The sequence below is a fragment of the Solanum dulcamara genome, chromosome 1, assembly GCF_947179165.1.
Source record: "Solanum dulcamara chromosome 1, daSolDulc1.2, whole genome shotgun sequence".
Taxonomy (NCBI): domain Eukaryota; kingdom Viridiplantae; phylum Streptophyta; class Magnoliopsida; order Solanales; family Solanaceae; genus Solanum; species Solanum dulcamara.
This window is the reverse complement of record NC_077237.1, coordinates 14,261,464-14,281,922: the sequence shown is the minus strand read 5'-3', so window position 1 is coordinate 14,281,922 and position 20,459 is coordinate 14,261,464. Positions and strand designations below refer to the sequence as shown.

Below are 20,459 nucleotides of genomic sequence, written 5' to 3'. Positions count from 1 at the left end.
CTAAATTAATTACTAACATTGATTTTGTACACATAGGTCCCTAAGTTAAATTAGTTACACATTACTACCCTACATCACTATCTTCATTACGTGGGGGAGGAGATGAGACCATAAATAATAGGCGGAATGATCTTGCAGACCTTTATACTTGGCTCAATTTGTCACCTTGACCCTTCTACTCACGTCTATGCCAAGTGAACCCTCAAACTCACTGAAACACAATATTTTAAACATTTTTTTAAGTTGTCATCCTATGTGGCAAAAGTAGTTCAAGTGTGTGTAATACTCACTTTAGGAGCATGAAGGGCTTTTAAAAAGCCACTACCGGTCATTTTTAGGAGGCTATAACAGCCATCTTCTTCTCCAAATTACCTAAAACCATTTTAAAAAGTGTTTAAAATGTTGTGTTTCAGTGGGTTTGAGGATTCACTTGGCAAAGACGTGAGTAGAAGGGTCTAGGTGACAAACGGAGCCAAGTATAAGGGCCTCCGAGGTCATTCTGCCTAAATAATATGGAATGCTATTTATGAAATTTGTTTTTCTTACTTTTGTTAGAGAAGTCGTTTTCATTATTTTTAAGAAACTTATTTTCCTAATGAAAAGATTTTTAGAAAAAAATTGACCAACGAAACATAAAAAAAATTAAAAAATATTTTGCAGAAAATGTTTTTCAATTCTTCTATGTTTGGTGGACTAAAATGTCTGGAAAACATTTTCTTCAGGAAAACAAGCTCTTTAAAAATGAGAAAAATAACTTTTCTAACGAAAATAGAAAAATCAAGTTGCATAAATGACGTTTCCCATCCACCCACCTCACACCCCTTGACCATGCCACCTCCGAACTCGCACTCATTCTTTTACTTTTTTCTCGAAAACATTATTATAAACAGTCCATCACTAACCTTCTGTTCATGTTACTTCAGCCATGACATATCACATCATGACCAACCTTAAAGCATTCACTACATTGCATAATCAACACTTATAATGCATTTGCAAATGAATAGAGCCTGCAAAATAGGCAATGTGGTAATAAATCTTGTATATAGACAGGATATTAGGCTAAATAAGTAACATAGGGTTCACCAATTCCGCATAGTAAAATAGTTATCCCCTGACATAAAGGTATTTTAACTTTTTATTAAATTAGGTAGTACTTTATTTATTCACTAACTAATAGCTTCATCAGAACATTGTGGACCATGAAACACAAAAAGAGGGGATTTTAGAATAATTTGACATACATGTACTAGTAGTAATGGAGCACAAACAACAGTCAATTTTGAAGTGCTATGATGCTGTCCTTCACTAATTGGTCTAAGCAGTCACTTCCAAGTATACTGTTATTTGAATGAAGCATCTAATTATGCATGTCTATGTCTCTTAACATATTTTTTATTTTTTAATATCCTTAATCAGATTTAAGAAAGTAGAATTTGCAATTAAATAATAGCGTTAAATTAATTTTGAAATTACACCGTGTGTACTTAATTTTCTCACTATTGTACAAGATTTTGGACTATTCCTCACATGATAGAATGGAACAAACAATTCTATAATAGCAACACTTCAAATTACAAAATATCGATGAACTCAAAGAACAGTACAAATCACACTAAACACTTGCTTTTATTTTCAAAATCAATGCAAAAGAAGAGGGGAAAGGATTTCAAATATTTTGCAGTGAGTAAGATTTGAGGCAAGGCCTCTAAATTTATAGACAATGAAAGGCATTTGTCCAAATTTTAGGTGTGTGTCTCTTTGAGAAAAACGAATGGTACCTTTACGGGGAAAAGACATGAATAAAAAATATTTCCCTTCATTTTTCATTCTCACAATCACAAAACTTAACAGTTATTAGGGTAGGAAGAGGTCAAATTATTACCTAAGAGTCTTGGTCTAGAAAAATATTGTAACACCCCACAGTCGTTAGCCTAAACTAACTCTGAAATGATCTGAAAATCTCACCACGCAGGAACCATGGAACCCATAACAGGTCATATTCATCTTCACAACCCGTGGAGGAGGGGCGTATACACGCCTGGAAGTTGGGGAAAAGTTCACAAGAGGGACCATGGCTCGTGCTGAGCACTACGGAACGTAGTCCCTTTCTTGGAGCTAAACCCCCAAATTCCCAAGTCTAGAGAGGACCACGGGTGAAGCTCACGGACCGTAGTGGCCTTTACGGCCCGTGGTCGGGTCCGCGAAGCCACCTCAACTAGCATGATCCAAATTCCAGGACCATGAGCTTCACCACGAACCATGGTGAGGTTCACGAACCATGGTGGTCGTCCGTGAAGGTGCCCAAGTCAGTTTTTAATGAAGAGCATTCCGGTCTTTTCCCACCTTTTTCCAACTGAACCCTGCACGTTTAGAGACCCAAAACCAATCCCTTAACTTACCCAATAGGGTTTTTTCCCTCTCATTCACACTTAGAACTTTGAGAGAAGCGATTCAAGAGAAGAAAAAAAGTAGGGTTCAAGGGTTTTCAAGCAATTCCTTCAAGTCTCAATTGTTCCTTCGATTCCCAGGTATGTAAGGCTATCAGAACGTTGGACTAAGTTCTTACACGTGCCCTACCTCTTCTTTGAGTCAAATTGAGTCTCGATAGAAGTTTTGAGTATTTCTATGATTTGAGTTTCTTGAATTATTATGATTTTAATGAGTCCTTAATTGTACCTAATTGGTCATGTCTTGATAATTTACTAAATTGAGAAATTGAGGTATGTGTTCATGTCTTCATTCACATGAACCCTAATTGGAATTGCATTTAATATCTAGTGCATTGACTGAGTTTGAAAATATGATTTTGAATTACTTGAAAGAGGATCCATTAAGCGTGAGTCAAGTTTGATGTCTTTAAGCATTTTTACTACTTTGAAACATGAATAGTTCTTCCACATAAATAATTGTTTTGAAGAAGAGCGATGGGAATGCATGATTGAGTTGAAAGAATGTCTTAATGAAAGCATTAATGATTGTTGACTAGGAGTCCTGATGAGTCATGAAAGAGTCTTGAAAGGAATGTCTAATTGAAAGAAATGATGATTAAGTTGATTAGAGTCCAATGTGACTAGATGGAATGACTTGTATAAATTGATTGATTTGAGTCTTATGAGCATGTTAAGTCTTGGGAGGAGTATTGAGCACTATTTGGGTAAGAGTATAGTTACAACTCAAATCTCATGAACTACGTAGCCAGCGTAGGATAGAGGGTTAAACCTCTTAAGTCCCACAACGATAAATTTTGATTAATTGTGGATCCAATGATAGTGATTTTTTCTTTACCCTAGCAAAATATTGGACGGGTGTGGAAATGACTACGCTTTATTGTACATCACCAACTCATAGGTGATGGTTGTCGGTTAGAGAAACTCTCTATTATGATATAATCTTGCATGATAGGATTGTTTGATTGGAATTGTAGATGATTGAGTCAATTTTGAAAAGTATTGCTAAATTTTAAATTGCATATCTTTTGAGTTGAGTCCTTTGAATTGATTGTTGAGATTGAGGTAAGTGTTGTTGATTGTTTCTCCTTCCTACCATTTTACACACTCATACATTTGATGTACTGACATCTTTTGGCCTGTATCATTTTATGATGCAGATACAAGTGCTAGAGATCATCAATAGGTGCTTAATTGAAGATCTATTTTCCTTTCCTGACTATGGTGAGTCTATCTTAGCTAAGAGGGTCTATAGATATTGTATTATGTCAATCTATCACAAGTATACCATGGTTGACTTAGTTGAGTTAGACATGGTTGATTTTGATGTGATTTTTGGCATGGACTGGTTTTATGCCTGTTATGCCTCTGTTAATTGTATGACTCAAATTGTTAAGGTTAGTTTCCTAAATTAGCCTGTCTTAGAATGGAAGGGTAGTCTTGTTGTGCCTAAGAATAAATTTATTTCCTATCTTAAAGCTAGAAAGTTAACCTCGAAAGGTGCATTTATCACATCGTTTGAGTTAAAGATGATAGTGTGGAGTCTCCATGCCTTAAGTTTGTCTCGATTATTAATTAGTTTTCTAAAGTATTTTCTGAGGATCTGGCTGGAGTTCCTCCTGATAAAGAGATTGACTTTGGGATCGAAATCCTTCCTGATAAGCAGCCTATCTTTATTCTGCCATATAGAATGGCTCCTACCAAGTTGAAAGATATGAAAGAGCAGCTGAAAGATCTCCTATATAAGGGATTTATTAAGCCGAGTGTCTTACCTTGGGGCGCTCATGTCCTATTCGTGCGAAAGAAAAATGGATTGTTGAGACTGTGCATTGACTATCTTCAATTGAACAAGGTCACTATTAAGAACAACTATCCCCTGCCCAAGAAAGATGATCTATTTGACCAGCTTTAGGGTGCCAACAGTTTCTCCAAGATAGATCTCAAATCAGGCTACAACCAGTTGAAAGTGAGAGAAAGTGATATCCCAAAGACCATTTTTTTGACCCGATATGGTCACTTTGAATTTCTTGTTATGTCCTTCGACTTAACTAATGCTCCTACAGCACTTATCGACTTGATAAATCGAGTGTTCAAATAGTTTTTGGATATGTTTGTGATAGTATTCATCGACGATATACTGATCTATTCAAGGAATGAAGAGGAGCATGCTAATCATTTTAGAATTGTTCTTCAGACTCTCAAGGATAGAGAGTTGTATGCTAAGTTTTCAATTTGTGAATTTTGTCTTTCTTCTGTGGCGTTCCTAGGCTATGTTGTATCCAGTGAGGGTATACAAGTTGATTCGCAGAAGATTGAGATGGTAAAAAACTAGCCCAAAACTACGTCTTCGACTGACATAAGAAGTTTTTTGGTCTTAATTGGTTACTATCGGAGGTTTGTTGAGGGGTTTTCGGCTATATCATCTCCATTGACTAAGTTGACTTAGAGGAAGGCTAAATTTCAATGGCCATATGCTTATAAGAAGAGTTTTCATGAATTGAAAACAAGGTTGACTACTACGTCAGTTTTGTCCCTACCCGAGGGAATCGATGTGTGATCTATTATGATGCGTCTAGAGTTGGATTGGATGTGTATTGATACAGAAGGATAAGGTTATTGCATATGCTTTCAGACAACTTAAGATCCATGAGAGAAACTACCCAACTCACGACCTTGAGTTGGAAGCTGTGGTGCTCGCTCTCAAGATTTGGCGTTATTATTCTATAGCGTGCATGTTGATGTGTTCACTAACCACAAAAACCTACAATATGTGTTTACTCAAAAAGAGTTGAACCTGAGGTAGATGAGATGGCTTAAGCTGCTCAAAGACTTTGATATGAGCATACTCTACCATCCAGGTAAATCTAATGTTATTGTTGATGCTCTTAGCATATTATCTATGGGAAGCACCACTCATGTCGACGAGGAAAAGAAGGAATTGGTCAAAGAAGTGCATAGGCTTACACGTTTGGGAGTTCAACTTATTGACTCTAGTGAGGGTGGTGCTATTATCAAAATGAGGTTGAATCATCTCTAGTTGCTAAGGTGAAAGAAAAGCAAGATCAAGATTCCATACTCCTTCAATTGAAAGATAATATGCACAAACAGAAGGTAGTGGTTTTCGCCAAAGGGGGAGATGGAGTGCTGAGATATCAAGACAGATTATGTGTTCCAAGTGTTGATGACATTCAAGGAAGAATCATGGCAGAGGCCCATAACTCCAGGTATTCTATCCATTCAGGTTCTACAAATATGTGTTATGACTTGAGAGAAGTCTATTGATGGAGTGGTATGAAGAGAGACATTGCATACTTTGTGTCTAAGTGCCCAAATTATCAACAGGTCAAGGTTAAGCATCAAAGGCCTTGTGGTATGGATCAAAATATTGAGATTCCAGAATGGAAATGGGAGATGATCAATATGGAATTTATTATCGATTTTTCATGGTTTCGTAGACAATATAACTCTATATAGGGATTGTGGATAGGATGACCAAATCATCTCACTTCTTACCAGTTAAGACTACTAATACCGCAAAGGACTATGCCAGATTGTACCTTTGTGAGATCGTCAGACTTCATGAAGTTCCCTTGTCTAACATCTCAGATAGGGGAGCTTAATTCACTGCCTAATTTTGGAAGTCGTTCCAGAGAAGTTTAGGTTCGAGAGTGAACCTTAGTATTATTTTCCATCCGCAGACAAATGACCAAGCAGAGCGCATAATTCAGACTTTGGAGGATATGTTGAGGACATATGTCATTGACTTCAAAGGTAATTAGGATTATCATTTACCCCTTATTGAGTTCGCGTATAATAATAGCTTCCATTCGAGTATCCAAATGGCTCCTTATGATTTGTATTGAAGGAGATCGCCAATTGGTTGGTTTGAAGTTGGTGAATCCAAATTGATTGGACTAGAGTTAGTTCACCAAGCCTTGGAGAAGGTGAAAATCATCCGAGAGAGGTTAAGGAGCTCAGATTTGCCAGAAATCTTACACTGACATTAGGAGGAGAGATTTGGAGTTCGAAGTGAATGATTAGGTGTACTTGAAGGTCTCACCCATGAAGGGCGTGATGAGATTTAGGAAGAAAGGGAAGCTTAGTTCTCGTTATATTGGTCCTTATCCAATTGTGAAAAGAGTTGGTAATGTGGCCTATGAGTTAGAGTTTCCATCAGAGTTAGCAGCTATATATTCACCTTGTATTTCACATCTCTATGCTTAAGAAGTGCTTGAGAAATTCTTTATTTATTGTGCCAACTGAAAGCATTAGGGTGAAAAAGAGTTGACTTATGAGGAGATTCCAGTTCAGATTCTTGATTGTCAGGTTCGCAACTTGAGAACCAAAGAGGTCACTTCAGTCAAAGTTCTATGGCGAAACCAGTTTTTGAGGAAGCTACATGGGAAGTTGAAGAAGATATGAAGGCTAAATACCATATCTATTCGTGCCTTCTAATGATGATATTGATGGTAAGTTTCCTTTTTCCTATCTTTGAGTTGATGTCCTTTATGAGTTTGAGTATTTGGTGTATATTCTTAAGTCCGAGTAGTGATTACTTGATTGTTTGAATGTTGAGTATCTGAGTTTTTGATTTGTATTCGTGCCCTGAGTGAGTTCCTAGCTTATGATCATTCGAGGACGAATGATCCCAAGGGGATATATTATAACACCCCTACAGTCCTTAACCTAAACTAACTCTAAAATAATTTGAAAATATCACCAGGCAGGGACCACGGAACCCATAACGGACCGTATTCTTCTTCAAGACCCGTGAAGAAGGGGCATATACAAGCTTGGAAGTTGGGAGAAGTTCACGAGAGGGATTACATCTCATAGTGAGCACCACAGACCGTAGTCCCTTTCGTGGAACTAACCCCCAAAATTCTCAAATCTGGAGGCGACCACAGGTGAAGCTCACAGACTGTAGTGGTCTTCACGGCCTGTGGTCGAGTCTGTGAAGTCACCCTAGACCCTTTAGTATGATCCAAAGTCCAAGACCATGAGCTTCATTATGGACAATGGTGAGGTTCACGGACCGTGGTGGCCGTCCGTGAAGGTCCCCAATTCAGTTTTTTATGAAGGGCATTCCGGTCTTTTCTCATATTTTTGCAACTGAACCCTAAATGTTTAGGGACCCAAAACCAATCTCTTAACTTACCCAATAGGGTTTTTCCCCTATCATTCACACTTAGAACTTTAGGAGAAGTGATTCAAGAGAAGAAAGAAAGCAAGGATTCAAGAGTTTTCAAGCAATTCTTTCAAGTCTCGATTGTTCCTTCGATTCCAAGGTATATAAGGCTATCAAAACATTGGACTAAGTTCGTCAACTTATCCTACCTCTTCTTTGACTCGAATTGAGTCTCGCTAGGAGTTTTGAGTGTTTCTATGATTTGAGTTTCTTGAATTATTATGATTATAATGGTCCTTAATTGTACCTAATTGGTCATGTCTTGATAATGTTACTAAATTGAGAAATTGAGGTATGTGTTCATGTCTTCATTCACATGAACCCTAATTAGAATTGCATTTAATATCTACTGCATTGATTGAGTTTAAAAGCATGATTTTGTGTGTCTTGAAAGAGGATGTATTAAGCATGAGTCAAGTTTGATGCCTTTAATTAGTTTACTACTTTGAAATATGAATAGTTCTTCGACATAAATAATCATTTTTTTGAATAAAAGTGATGGAAATGCATGATTGAGTTGAAATCATGTCTTAAACGAAAGCGTTAATGATTGTTGACTTGGAGTCCTGATAAGTCATGAATAATTCTTGAAGGAATGTCTAATTGAAAGAAGTGATGATTGAGTTAATTACAGTCAAATGTGACTAGATGGAATGAATTGTATAAACTGATTGATTTGAGTTTTATGAGCATGTTGAGTCTTGGTAAGAGTATTGAGAACTGATTTGGGTAAGAGTATAGTTATAACTCAAATCTCATGAACTACATAGCCAGCGTAGGATGGAAGGTTAAACCTCTTAAGTCCCAAAACGATGGACTTTAATTGATTGTGGATCCAATGATAGTGATTCGTCCCATACCCTGTGAAAGTGTTGGACAGGTGTGGCAACTACACCACTTCGTTGTACATCACTGGCTCATAGATGATGGTAGTTTGTTAGAGAAACTCCCAATTAGGATATGATCTTGCATGATAGGATTGTTTGATTGGGATTGTAGATGATTGAGTTGATTTCAAAAAAGTATTGCTAAATTCTAAATTTTCATATCTTTTGAGTTGAGTCCTTTGAGTTGATTGTTGAGATTGAGGTAAGTGGTGTTGACTGTTTCTCCTTCCTGTCATTTTACACACTCGTACATTCCATGTATTGACGCATTTTGGCCTGCATGATGCAGATATAGGTGCTAGAGATCATCAACAGGTGTTCCGTTGAAGATTTATTTTTTTTTCCTGGCAATGGTGAGACCTCCTTGCCTTCGGAGGAATCATAATTATTTCATTTTCTTTTGGTATTTTCTTTTTGGCAGTCATGGACTTTCGTTGGCACCTTCTGGATAGTGATAGAGGCTTTATGGACGGATAGTGATGATGTTGAGTCATTGTCTTGGTCTTCAAACTATTCTTTGAATGGGAGTTGAGATGAGATTGGTTTTAAAATGAATTATATTTTTTTTTGGAATTGTTGAGTTGATTAACCCTTCCATTTTTTTTTAAAATTCGTATTGAGTCTTCCGCTGAGTGCATGAGTGAATGAACGAATGAATGTGTGATTGGACCAAGTAGTTCACTTGGGGATCAGTAATAGTCTTCAAATGTCAGTCACATTTAGGGTACCCTCTCAGAGCGTGACAAATATAAGAGAAAAAGTCCAAATTAAAATAGTGTCCTGTATTTTTGGGCTTAACTCAAAGTCATCCCCTTTTTTATATATGGTGCATTAATAGCCATGCATGTTTGTAACATTAAAGTACTTTTGCCTGGCCTCCTTCAAACTTTTATCTCTCTATTCAACTTCTCTAACGTGGGATTTTTTTTTTTATACTCAACAAAGACAAAGAACTAAGCATTCCATACACTAAACTGTGGAGGAAATCAATATTAAAAAATGGACGAAATTTTGCGAAAAATCAAAAGTGCACCAATATTGCAAACATGAAACTGTTATAACTTAATGTACCATGTGAACGAACAAACATAACTTTGAGTCTTATTAGCCAACAAATAAAAGACTATTTTGAAACTTTTCTCCAAATATAACAAAAAAATGTTTCTATAAATGTATGGCATTATAATATATATCTATAAGCAATGAAAATACTTGTTCTTGGCCCTTCATAGTCTGCTTACTTTTTCTGAGCAAGACAAGAAGATAAACTTGAAACTAGTTTCATGTGTGCTTAAGCTTGAATGAGGAAATGGTAGGACTAATTGGAGACTAAAGACCTCCAAAGGAGATAAGAATTTGATGAAGCATTACATCAATATCAAAATGAAAGAAGCAAAACATTGAAGAAGCAAAACACTGAAGCGTTACATCAATATCCCTTGGTGACCTTTGCAGTTGCATTCTAGGCACTATTTAAGTTTGTAATTGGTACCATCACTATTTTCTGATTAACATTTTGTGGGTGGAGAATATTTCACTTTTAATAAACTTGTAGAAAAATAGAAATAATAGGGAGGGTACTTTACCTTTTCAACAATGTTTCTCCGATTGGCTACCTCAAGTTCACGCAATGCATCATCAAGACAAATACATTCCAAGTGCTCAACATAAGTCGAATAAGTTTTTTAAAAAAGAAGAAAACCTACTATCAACTGAATATTTTGTTGGGTTGGTATGTTGAATAATGTTGAACCCAATTGGTTGCTCACCCTTTGAATTTTATTATTGTAAAGCAAGGGTTAACTTCAGCCTTATAACTTTTTATACTCTTTTTTCACTCACATTTATTTTGTTAACGATTCAAAGACCACCTCTATTTATAGGTGGTGACGGAAGGATCTAATGAAAGGTATTTACTGCTCTCTTTAAGAATATTTCTAACTATCTTTTTTTAGGCTTTCAACATAATTAAGAGTCATTACATTCGGAGACAAGCCTAGGCAACATAGTACCCATTCCGTCTCTTTCAAAAGCATAAATACTAAATGCGGGGGAATTGGGGTACAAAATTAAGCTTCCAAAAATATCTAGCTCGCAGTCATTCTTGGCTAATTGATCCGCAACTCCATTAGCTTCTCGATATATATGCTTGATGGATGCTCCTTCTACTTTAGACAATAGATACCTGCAATCATCAATCAAAATTTGGTAAGAGCCAAAGTTGTTAGACATCATATTTATGAGTTCGTTGCAATTAGTATCTATTACAAGGGGCAATAGGATTTTTTAGAAAGCTATTTTTAATCCGTGAAACAAAGCCAATGCTTCCATATAGATATCTATATGTGTAGCATATTTGACTTATTTGTTAGGAACCTCGCATATATTTTGCATGCAGAGCTATTCACCGCGCCTTTAATATTCATTTCTCTTGCGCGCAAGTCAAATCCATTTACTAGCCCACAAAGGATGGCTCCTTATACATAAAGTAAAAGAAGAAGAAAATATTTTTAATCAGTGAGACATTTTTCTTTTGAGATACTTTTCACTTTCTTTAGAATAAATTTTAGTAAAAAAAATGATTTTCCTAGTTAAAAAAGCTGATGAAGACTTTATAAATAGCTGGAAGGTATGCTTTGAACAAACTTCAGCTCTGTCAAGAGCTTTTAATTAAATTTGAAGCCTTAGGTCTAGCTAGTAACTTCATCTTGAAAATATTCCAACTTGTATTGTCTAAAGAGAAACAAGAAAAATGACTTTAGCAAGAGAAGGTGAGACGGAGTCCTCACAGTTTGCAACAACTACTGATCCATCAAACACAAAAGAGTTGTCCCAAACACTTCAATCTTTTGCTGAGAGTGAGAAAGTACAACTTTCTCTGTTCTCCCAAACACTTCAAACACCCGTGGCTTCTGAAAGAAGGCGTGATTGGGTACTAAATGTGCCCGAACCACCAGGAATTTTATCTAATCTCAAGAGTTCATTCAAGAAAACAATACTCTGTCCTCTAGAAAACAAGATTCAATGCCTTGGAAAGCATCCTATTCCTGCACTCATTTCGATTCTCAACGTTATATTTCCACCACTTTCTTGGTGTAAAGAATATAATGTAACAAAATTCAGAAGAGACATCTTGGCTGGTTTAACTCTTGCAAGCCTTTGCATCCCTCAGGTACATTAATTAATTAAATTTCTACTAATAAGACCTAAGTCATCTATCCTGTTTCAACAGTGATCTTTTTGTTATGTTATGTAGAGCATTGGCTACGCGACTTTAGCAAAACTTGAGCCTCAATATGGCCTATGTAAGTGAAATTCTCTTATACTATAAGGTTATGGTTTAATTTTTTTTTCCATTTTACGAATTAGACTAAAACATAATACTAACAATTTAGTCTGTGAACTCCTCACTAGACACAAGTGTTATTCCGCCACTTATTTACGCTATGATGGGGAGTTCAAGAGATATAGCAATTGGACCAGTTGCTGTTGTTTCACTACTCTTGTCCTCAATGATTCCGAAACTTGAAGATCCTAATACTAATCCAATTGCATATCGAAAGCTCGTGCTTACTGTGACCTTCTTCGCGGGTACTTTTCAAGCTGCCTTTGGACTTCTTAGGTAAGTTTAATTTTTTCCACAATGAGTTTTAGTGCTAATCAGGAGCGGAGCCAGAGTAAGGTCAAAATTACGTAGATGATGAACTCCTTTGATGATTTCTTCCTGAGTTTACCTCTTTTGAACCTGCTGGAAAACATTTTGGCTCGGCCACGGGTGCTAATTGTGTATATATTTAATTAATTGATTACAGGTTGGGATTTTTGGTTGATTTTCTATCACATTCTGCTATTGTTGGTTTTATGGCTGGTGCTGCTTGTGTGATTGGATTACAACAGCTCAAATCACTGCTTGGGATTTCAAATTTTACAAACAAGACAGATATCATATCTGTCTTGACTTCTATTTGCAAATCAATGCATACTGTAAATTCAATTTTGTTCTTTTTTGTCTTTCTCAATTAATATCTATATTAGCTATAACATCAGCTAATTCAAATGTTTGTTTTTTTTTGGCAGATGAATCCTTATAGCTTTATAATTGGGAGTTCATTTCTAATCTTCATCCTTTCTACCAAATACTATCTGGCAAGTAACTATATCCTTTATAACTATAGTTTTACTCGCCGTATTTTTGAAGTGGAATATAAATTCATGTGTAAACAATTTACAATAAATAGTAGGTCTGAACTCATAATTTTAAAATTTTAATAGATTTCAGTAATAAAAACCTTCGAGGTTAACCCATAAAATTAAGTTATGGTCAACTTTTGCGGATTAAATGAAAAGTTATGATTGTATTGGCGTAAGTCTTAAAAGTTAACCAAACTAATGCTAAAAAAAGAAATACTATTAAAAGTTGTGATAATTTAGTAATTTATATAGTCAAAATGAATTAGATTGAGGTTAAGTTCAAATAGGAGTAGGGACTGAGTTAGTTACGAGTTGGAATTTTGTATTTTTATTAGAAAAATTATTAAGTAATTTAATTGCTAAACAAATAACTACGACGACTATATATCGATGGCAAATTTAGAAAATAGAACCCATAAATTATAAGGAGTCGTTTGTCATTGAGGCATTAAGTTTGAGAATAAAATTATATTTTGTTTGATTGAAAGTATAAATTTAATTTAGGATAAATTTATATCATCAACCAAACAGATAGATGAGTATAAATTTAATCTCAATCTTAATCCTGAATATCCCACCTAACTTGATATTATTTTATCCCACCTCTCAATGAATATTAGCTACCATGCTCTCATTTTTCCAACACCATGTCGATTTTTTCAGGCAAGAAAGTACAAGAAACTATTCTGGTTAGCTGCAATGGCACCACTGGTGTCTGTAATATTGTCAACTCTAGTTGTACTCTTGACAAGAGCTGATAAATATGGAGTCAAGATAGTGAAACACATCACTGGAGGATTGAACCCAAGTTCACTTCATGACTTGCAATTCAATACTACACATACTGCTGAAGCTGCCAAAATTGGGCTAATTGTTGCACTTGTAGCCCTCACGGTACGTAGCTTTTGTTATTTACTTGGACAATTCAAATTAAACATGTTATTTTAATTTTTATTAAGATTAAGGGAGTCTCAATTTTAATTTATATCTAAATATTAAAATATTGTATTAAGATCTGATAATGAAGACTTTTTTTTCATTTTGAATGCGTAAAAACAAATTTATCTTTATTTAGAAATTAATAAATATAAAATTTAAGCTAATATTATATCAATAAACTAGTGTTGATAGTGGCTGACAATAATGGTTGATGGTGGTGATAATTAATTATATAATTGTGGTAGATGATAGTAATAATTAATGAAGGTGGTGAATGATGATGGTGGTTGGCGATATATAGTGATGATTGATGAATATGGTGATTGTGGTAATATATGGTGGTTGATGATGATAATGATTGTAAATGATAATCGTAGATGGTGGATGGTGATAATCGAGAAATGGACCATAGCGATGAATAAATGGAATTGGTGAACGTAGAAATTTTTGATTTTTTAATTATGTTGAACGTCCAGGAAGCCATTGCAGTTGGCCGATCTTTCGCTGCCATGAAAGGATACCGTCTTGATGGAAACAAGGAAATGCTGGCCATGGGTGTCATGAACATTACAGGATCATTAACCTCTTGTTATGTTGCAACTGGTTAGTCTTTTAATTAGTAGTTATTATAATTTTCAAATAAAATTATTTAATTGTTCAGTAAGATTCCTATTGCAAATGAATACAAGCGATACAAAAAGTGAATGAATCTAAGTGATGCAACATGTATCAGCCTATATATCGAATACAACATGTATTTCTGTATTTTTTGTGTCGTCAATGAATACAACCAATACAAGAGCGAATGAATATAATTAAGCGATACAGTTGTACCAACCCGTATGTATCAAATACATCATATCTTTTCATATTTTTGTATCATGAATGAATACAAGACCAAAGTATTTGTCAGTGTGTATCGAAAAGAACTTGTACCAACATGTATGTATCGAATACAGCTTCGTTGATACAATAATATTCATCGAATACATTCTTTGTAGCATCTCTCTCGATGTCGCTCGCCTCTCTCCTCTTGCTATGAAGGATACATACTCAAACTATAGCTATAAATTTCAAATTAGCCCTAAACATTAGTTATTTTTAAAATTTTGTCTTACTAAATGTTGCAGGGTCATTCTCAAGAACAGCGGTGAATTTCAGTGCTGGTTGTGAAACAGTAGTGTCCAACATAGTGATGGCTATAACAGTGCTAATATCACTTGAATTTTGCACAAGGCTTTTGTATTACACTCCAGTAGCCATTTTGGCTTCCATTATTCTCTCTGCTTTGCCTGGACTCATCAACATAAGTGAAGCTAAATACATATGGAAAGTAGACAAAATGGATTTTCTTGCTTGTGTTGCTGCATTTCTTGGTGTCCTTTTTGTATCTGTTGAGATTGGTCTCCTCCTAGCGGTATGTAACTTCTTTAATATTAACAAGTTTGTATTTACGAATAAATATTATTTATACGGTATACAATATTATACATTTAGGGGTCGTTTGGTTGTTAGTTAGGAGTTAAATTAGTTATGTATAATATCATGTTTGATAGTAATTTTTTGCGCTATGTACAAAACTAAACACACCAAACAAGATAATTGATTAGCAATTAAAAATTCTCATAACTAATATATGTATAAATTATGAAGAAATATATGTATTGTTATTTTATACAAATAGAAGATGAAATAACTAAACGTTGTATAACTTATCCATGAATAGAATAACACATACATGAAAATAACGTGTCAACTTGTATAAAAGTGCATAGTAATACTCCACAAAGGGTGTTTATATACACTTTTATATATTTGTACAACATTATAGAAACTTATATAAAAATTGATTTTCGCCTCTTTCGAAATTCATCCAAAATGGGTCAAGAACATCGCCAAATAACTCAAATCTGCATCCAATAACTTTAAATTTTAATTACAACTTCAAAATGATAGCCTTAACAAACCCCAATCATCAATTCGTCAAATAAAATTTGTGATCCTAATTATATAATATTTTTTTGCATGTCAAATGTTATTTCAGGTTGGTATATCATTTGCAAGGATAATTTTGAACTCAATCCAGCGTGGGACGGAAAAACTAGGAAGGCTTCCAGGAAGTGATTTGTTTGGGGATGTTGAACAATATCCCATAGCTACAACTACTCCTGGGGCTCTCATTGTTAGAGTCAAATCTGCTTTGCTTTGTTTTGCAAATGCCAACTTCATTAGAGGAAGGTATGTCCTCAGACTATAAATAAACGTCTTACATATGACTGTCAAATAAGCAGGTTGGATTAAATTTTGACAAATTAAATAGATTGAGTCATATATAGAGTCCGTTTGGATGGGCTTAAAAAAAGTAACTTTTATTTATGAAGTATTTTTAGAACTTTGAAGTGCTTATGCCGAAGAAATGAGGAAAATAATGTGAATTTTAGGTTAAAAGAATAAAAAAGGGTAGTTTGGGAATTTAGTTCAAATATAAGGAATATAAAAGTAATTTCCATGGTCAAAGAAAATGACTTTAAGCACTTTAAAAAAAAAGTTAGGAATCCTAACTTTTCATTTTTAGCTGACTTTAAGAACTTTATGGCTTAAAGTTAGCATTAGGCAAACACCACAATAAGCTAAAAAGGGCTTATAATTGGTTTGACCAACTTATAAGCCAGTCCAAACGGACTCATAATCCGCTTAAAATTAGTCAACATGGATAGGTCAATTTTGAGCTAAATAATGGGCTATAACTCAATCTATCCAATTCAAAATCATTTTTCATTAATTTGTTTTTTCTTTATAATTTCTTTAATTACCAAATATTTCTAACAAAAGCATTTTCTTTTCTTTATCAGTGTTATATTCTATGGAAAAGGATCAAAATGCCCCTAAATTATGTAGTTTGGTCCAAAAATATTATTGCATTAATACTTTAGTCCAGAAATGTCATTATTATTTAATAGGTCAAAAATACTCATTTTCCAAATAATATATTATTTATTTTCTTCCCATTCTTTTTCTAATAATATTTTTTATTAGAAAATATTTACTTTACTTCAATTCAAAAAATTAAATATAAAAATGTTTCTTATTTTATTATACTAATTATTTTTTATCGTTATCTAAACAAAAATTAATGATGGGTTTACTATGATCATATGTATATGACACATATTATTCGTTAAAAGGGTACATGAAATTATTCTATTTTAATTGATAAAATGAGATTAAAAGGGGAAAAAATCATTTCTTACAATTTTTATTAGTTAAAGTAGTTTTAAAAGAAAAAAAAAACAAGAATAGAGTTTTTTAAAAGTAATATTTTTCGCCGGAACAAGATGTGTTTAAAAAGAAAAAAAATAGTATATTTATTTGAAAAAGGGCATTTTTGACTCATTTAGTAACAAGGACATTTGTTGACCAAACTATCAAACGGAGGGCATTTTTATTCATTTCACATAATTTAAAGGAATTTTTGACCCTTTTCCATATATTCTAAACAAACCCAAAAAAATTATTTACAATATTTTGATTAAAAAAATTATATATTATTTTGGCGAGTTACATTTTCATGTATTTAAATTTGACACCCCTACTCCCATATATACTATGCAATTGAACAAGTTATGTTATCATGAGTATATTATTCTTTTGGTACCTTTTCTCTTATATCTATTGATCTTAATGTATTTTGTTGTTTATTATCCAGGATATTGAACTTAGCACTGGAAGAACAAGATTTGGGTGCCATAGAAAGTGCTAATCAAGATAGAGTGCAACTAGTTATTCTTGACATGTCAAGTAAGTACTGTCCAAGTTAAAGCTTGTTTGGTATAATTTATTATAGCACAAGTTATTAGCTATATGACTTTGTTATATATATTATTCATTTACATTGAAATGTCGATGGATGTAGATTTGCTCAGCATTGACACATCCAGCATAGCTTCTCTTGAGGACCTGCAGAATGAGCTGGAATCAAATGGAATGCAGGTGACTATTAATCCTCTTCAATTTTGTCAAATTCTTGATAAAGAAAAAATATTAAAAGAAACATGTACTATCAGCCCTCTTTATAAAAGTCATCCTCTATCACTATAACAGTGTCAAATTTTCTTTGAAACCGATTTTAGATGTTATATCTATAATAACATTTCACTGTAGCAACCAAAAAATATCCAGATAAATAACGGTGTTGAATGTACACAACATGAATCAATTAATGTTTATGTTTGTTTTGCAGTTGGCACTAGCTAACCCAAGGTGGCATGTGATCCACAAATTAAGGCTAGCCAATTTTTTGAAGAAAATTGAAGGGAGGGTCTTTTTAACCATTGGAGAAGCCATTGAGACATGTTTGACTAGTAAGAACATGCTTCCTATTTGAAACTTCTTGTTTGATCTACCGATGTTAGAAGACCACAAATATTCGTCGTCTTTTTGAAGTTAATGTTTTCAATGGTGAATCGATTTGATTCGCCAATTGTGTGTATATATTCAAAGGGACAATAATAAAAGGAGCAAATAGTACTATTGCTCCCTGTCATTGTAAGAACGAATTAAGTTGTGGCGTTCAATCTGGTTTGAATTGAACATTACTATGTTATGTTATAACATATGTGTATGTTTGAAGTTTCTATCTGTAATATATGTGAGTGAATTTCGCGTACATTGGGGTCCAATTACGTATGTTTAATGCCAATTTAACACACTACTTTTCACGTTGTTCGAATCAAGAATATCAGCTGAAATTTATTCATTGAGAGGTACAAACATTTACAGAATTCCATAACTTAAAGAATCAGTAACCAAAGAATACAGACTAGTTAATTTAGAACTTGAATTAGCAACTTAAAAGAACCAAGTGAATTTCCCATAAGTAGGCACATAGGGGGGACCAAAAAATTTCCTCCAGACATTTTCCAAGAAGGTTAACTTTCTAGGTATATATGCACCCCTTATGCTTGAACTTCCAATAAATGAGAATTATAGATCGATTCTTCGTGTTCATCGAAAGAGAGTCTGTGAATGCTTTAGTAAAGTATTCAGAGGCTTGTTTTGAGCTTTACACAACAAGTTCCTCACACCTGCAGTCACCTAATAAATAGTCCAAAATCAGAAAATGAATTAATACCATCATGTATATAAGTTTCTTTAGTAAAGAGTTAACGAAAATTCAACCTTTCCCAAGCTTTGTCTTGCGTAAGGAACAGTTCTTTGATATCCAATAGCACTTGTCGATTGAGGAGATTTCCGGCTTGTTTCTTCTCTACACGGAAATTTCCCTTTGCTACTACTCCTTGTTGTTATTGAGGAAGGATTACTCTGCCACTTATCGATCGGAGAACTTGGAATATTTTGCTGATAAGAAGAAAATATCAAATCCAAGAAATAACCTCATAAGTTTTCTTTTCTTGATCATATAAAAGCGAGTGCATTTTGATAAATATGCATATCTACCACTTGGCTTCTACTTCTTGTAGTAATGCTGGAAGTGCCTTGACAATTTCCAATTGACAAATCTGGTAGACTTGATTCCTAACAGTAGAAAAGAATCGCAATTAAGCAAAATATAATTACACTGGGAAAGTTTTGCCAAGATAAGATAAGTTATGAAACATACAAGAAATAGAACTGTTGCACAATGTTTTAGGACTTCCAAATTCATCCGAACATCGTCTAAGCTCCTGCCATTCACGATTAAAAAAAAAAAAACCAAATTAGGATCCATTTTCATAAATTTTAGACCGTAAAGTTTAAGCTTTTGAGTCTAACCTGTGCTTTTGCTCCCCGAGATCAAAGTAAGCTGCCAATGAAGCCATCTAAAATAACGAATAATTTAAGAATCAATAATCAAAATTGAACTTTATATTGAATGAAATGCTCATGGTATACCTTCATGTTTCCAGCTCTTTTACCAAATTTTTCGGACAAAACACCTAAGGAATCGATAATTCCAACAGGCACAGGTGCAGGGCAACCAATTTCAGCGAAAGCAGCTTTAATACGAACACAATCGAATCTTTGTATGTTATGACCTGCCCAAATCCTACCATCCAAAATGTTGAAGATGTTCTGTGCAACTTGTTCAAATGAAGGTGCATCTGCAACTGCTTTTCGCGTTATCCCATCAATTCTCCCTGACTTTAATCCTACAACTGACAAGTCCCCTGGCTTAATAAGAGTGCAGTAACTCTCAAGTTCAACAAGCTTTCTTGAACAAACTACCATTGCACCAAACTCCAACACCCAAAATTTCTGTCCAGGTTTAGATGGAACGTTTGTTTCCAGGTCGAAAAACACAATCTCTGATGACCTTTTGTTTATTGAAATGTTAGGAATTGCCATTTCTTTTTTCTAAGATAGGTTGTTATTTGATGAAGTGATGGAAATGATGGTCCATTTGTTGTATATATATGAGAAAAAAGAAAAAACAAAGAATGTAAAGATTGAAGAATATTCTTTCAAGAAATTAATTGGTAGATTGTCTTGTAAATCAAGTTAAACTAAGTTTTGGTGTTTGTACAAAGTTGTCCTTAGCTTCTTCTTGATGATATCCTTTTAAAGGGAATTCCAGTTAGATAGGTAACATTCCATCTCCTAGTCTCAATGGTATTGTCTACATGTTATATGAAATGGATATATTGCCTTGTCATTTCAAAAAATAAAAATCACTTGCATATTCTAAAATACATAAATGTTCTCAATATCAATTTAAAGAGAGCCTTTTTTAAAACTAAATTTCATCTTTTATTTGAAGATTAAATTGTATTTAGAAAGTAAAAAGACATGGATATTTAGAAAGTA

General features: G+C 34.1%; 2 protein-coding genes across 2 annotated transcripts; one reads left to right on the top strand and one right to left on the bottom strand.

Annotated features, from left to right (window-relative positions):
• The first annotated feature begins 11,161 nt into the window (after positions 1-11,161).
• LOC129902451 (low affinity sulfate transporter 3-like) lies at positions 11,162-18,338 on the top strand. Its single transcript, XM_055977692.1, has 12 exons — positions 11,162-11,697; positions 11,782-11,830; positions 11,940-12,147; positions 12,338-12,509; positions 12,603-12,671; positions 13,380-13,610; positions 14,132-14,258; positions 14,786-15,072; positions 15,700-15,893; positions 17,362-17,453; positions 17,569-17,645; positions 17,896-18,338. Exons 1-12 carry the CDS (start codon positions 11,278-11,280, stop codon positions 18,037-18,039), a joined length of 2,070 nt encoding a protein of 689 aa, XP_055833667.1. The 5' UTR covers positions 11,162-11,277; the 3' UTR covers positions 18,040-18,338.
• Positions 18,339-18,394: 56 nt separating this feature from the next.
• On the bottom strand, positions 18,395-20,029 carry LOC129902457 (protein NEN4). Its single transcript, XM_055977700.1, has 6 exons — positions 19,548-20,029; positions 19,428-19,474; positions 19,276-19,339; positions 19,113-19,190; positions 18,834-19,013; positions 18,395-18,749 (listed from the first exon to the last, which is right to left on the bottom strand). Exons 1-6 carry the CDS (start codon positions 19,998-20,000, stop codon positions 18,660-18,662), a joined length of 912 nt encoding a protein of 303 aa, XP_055833675.1. The 5' UTR covers positions 20,001-20,029; the 3' UTR covers positions 18,395-18,659.
• Positions 20,030-20,459: the final 430 nt, after the last annotated feature.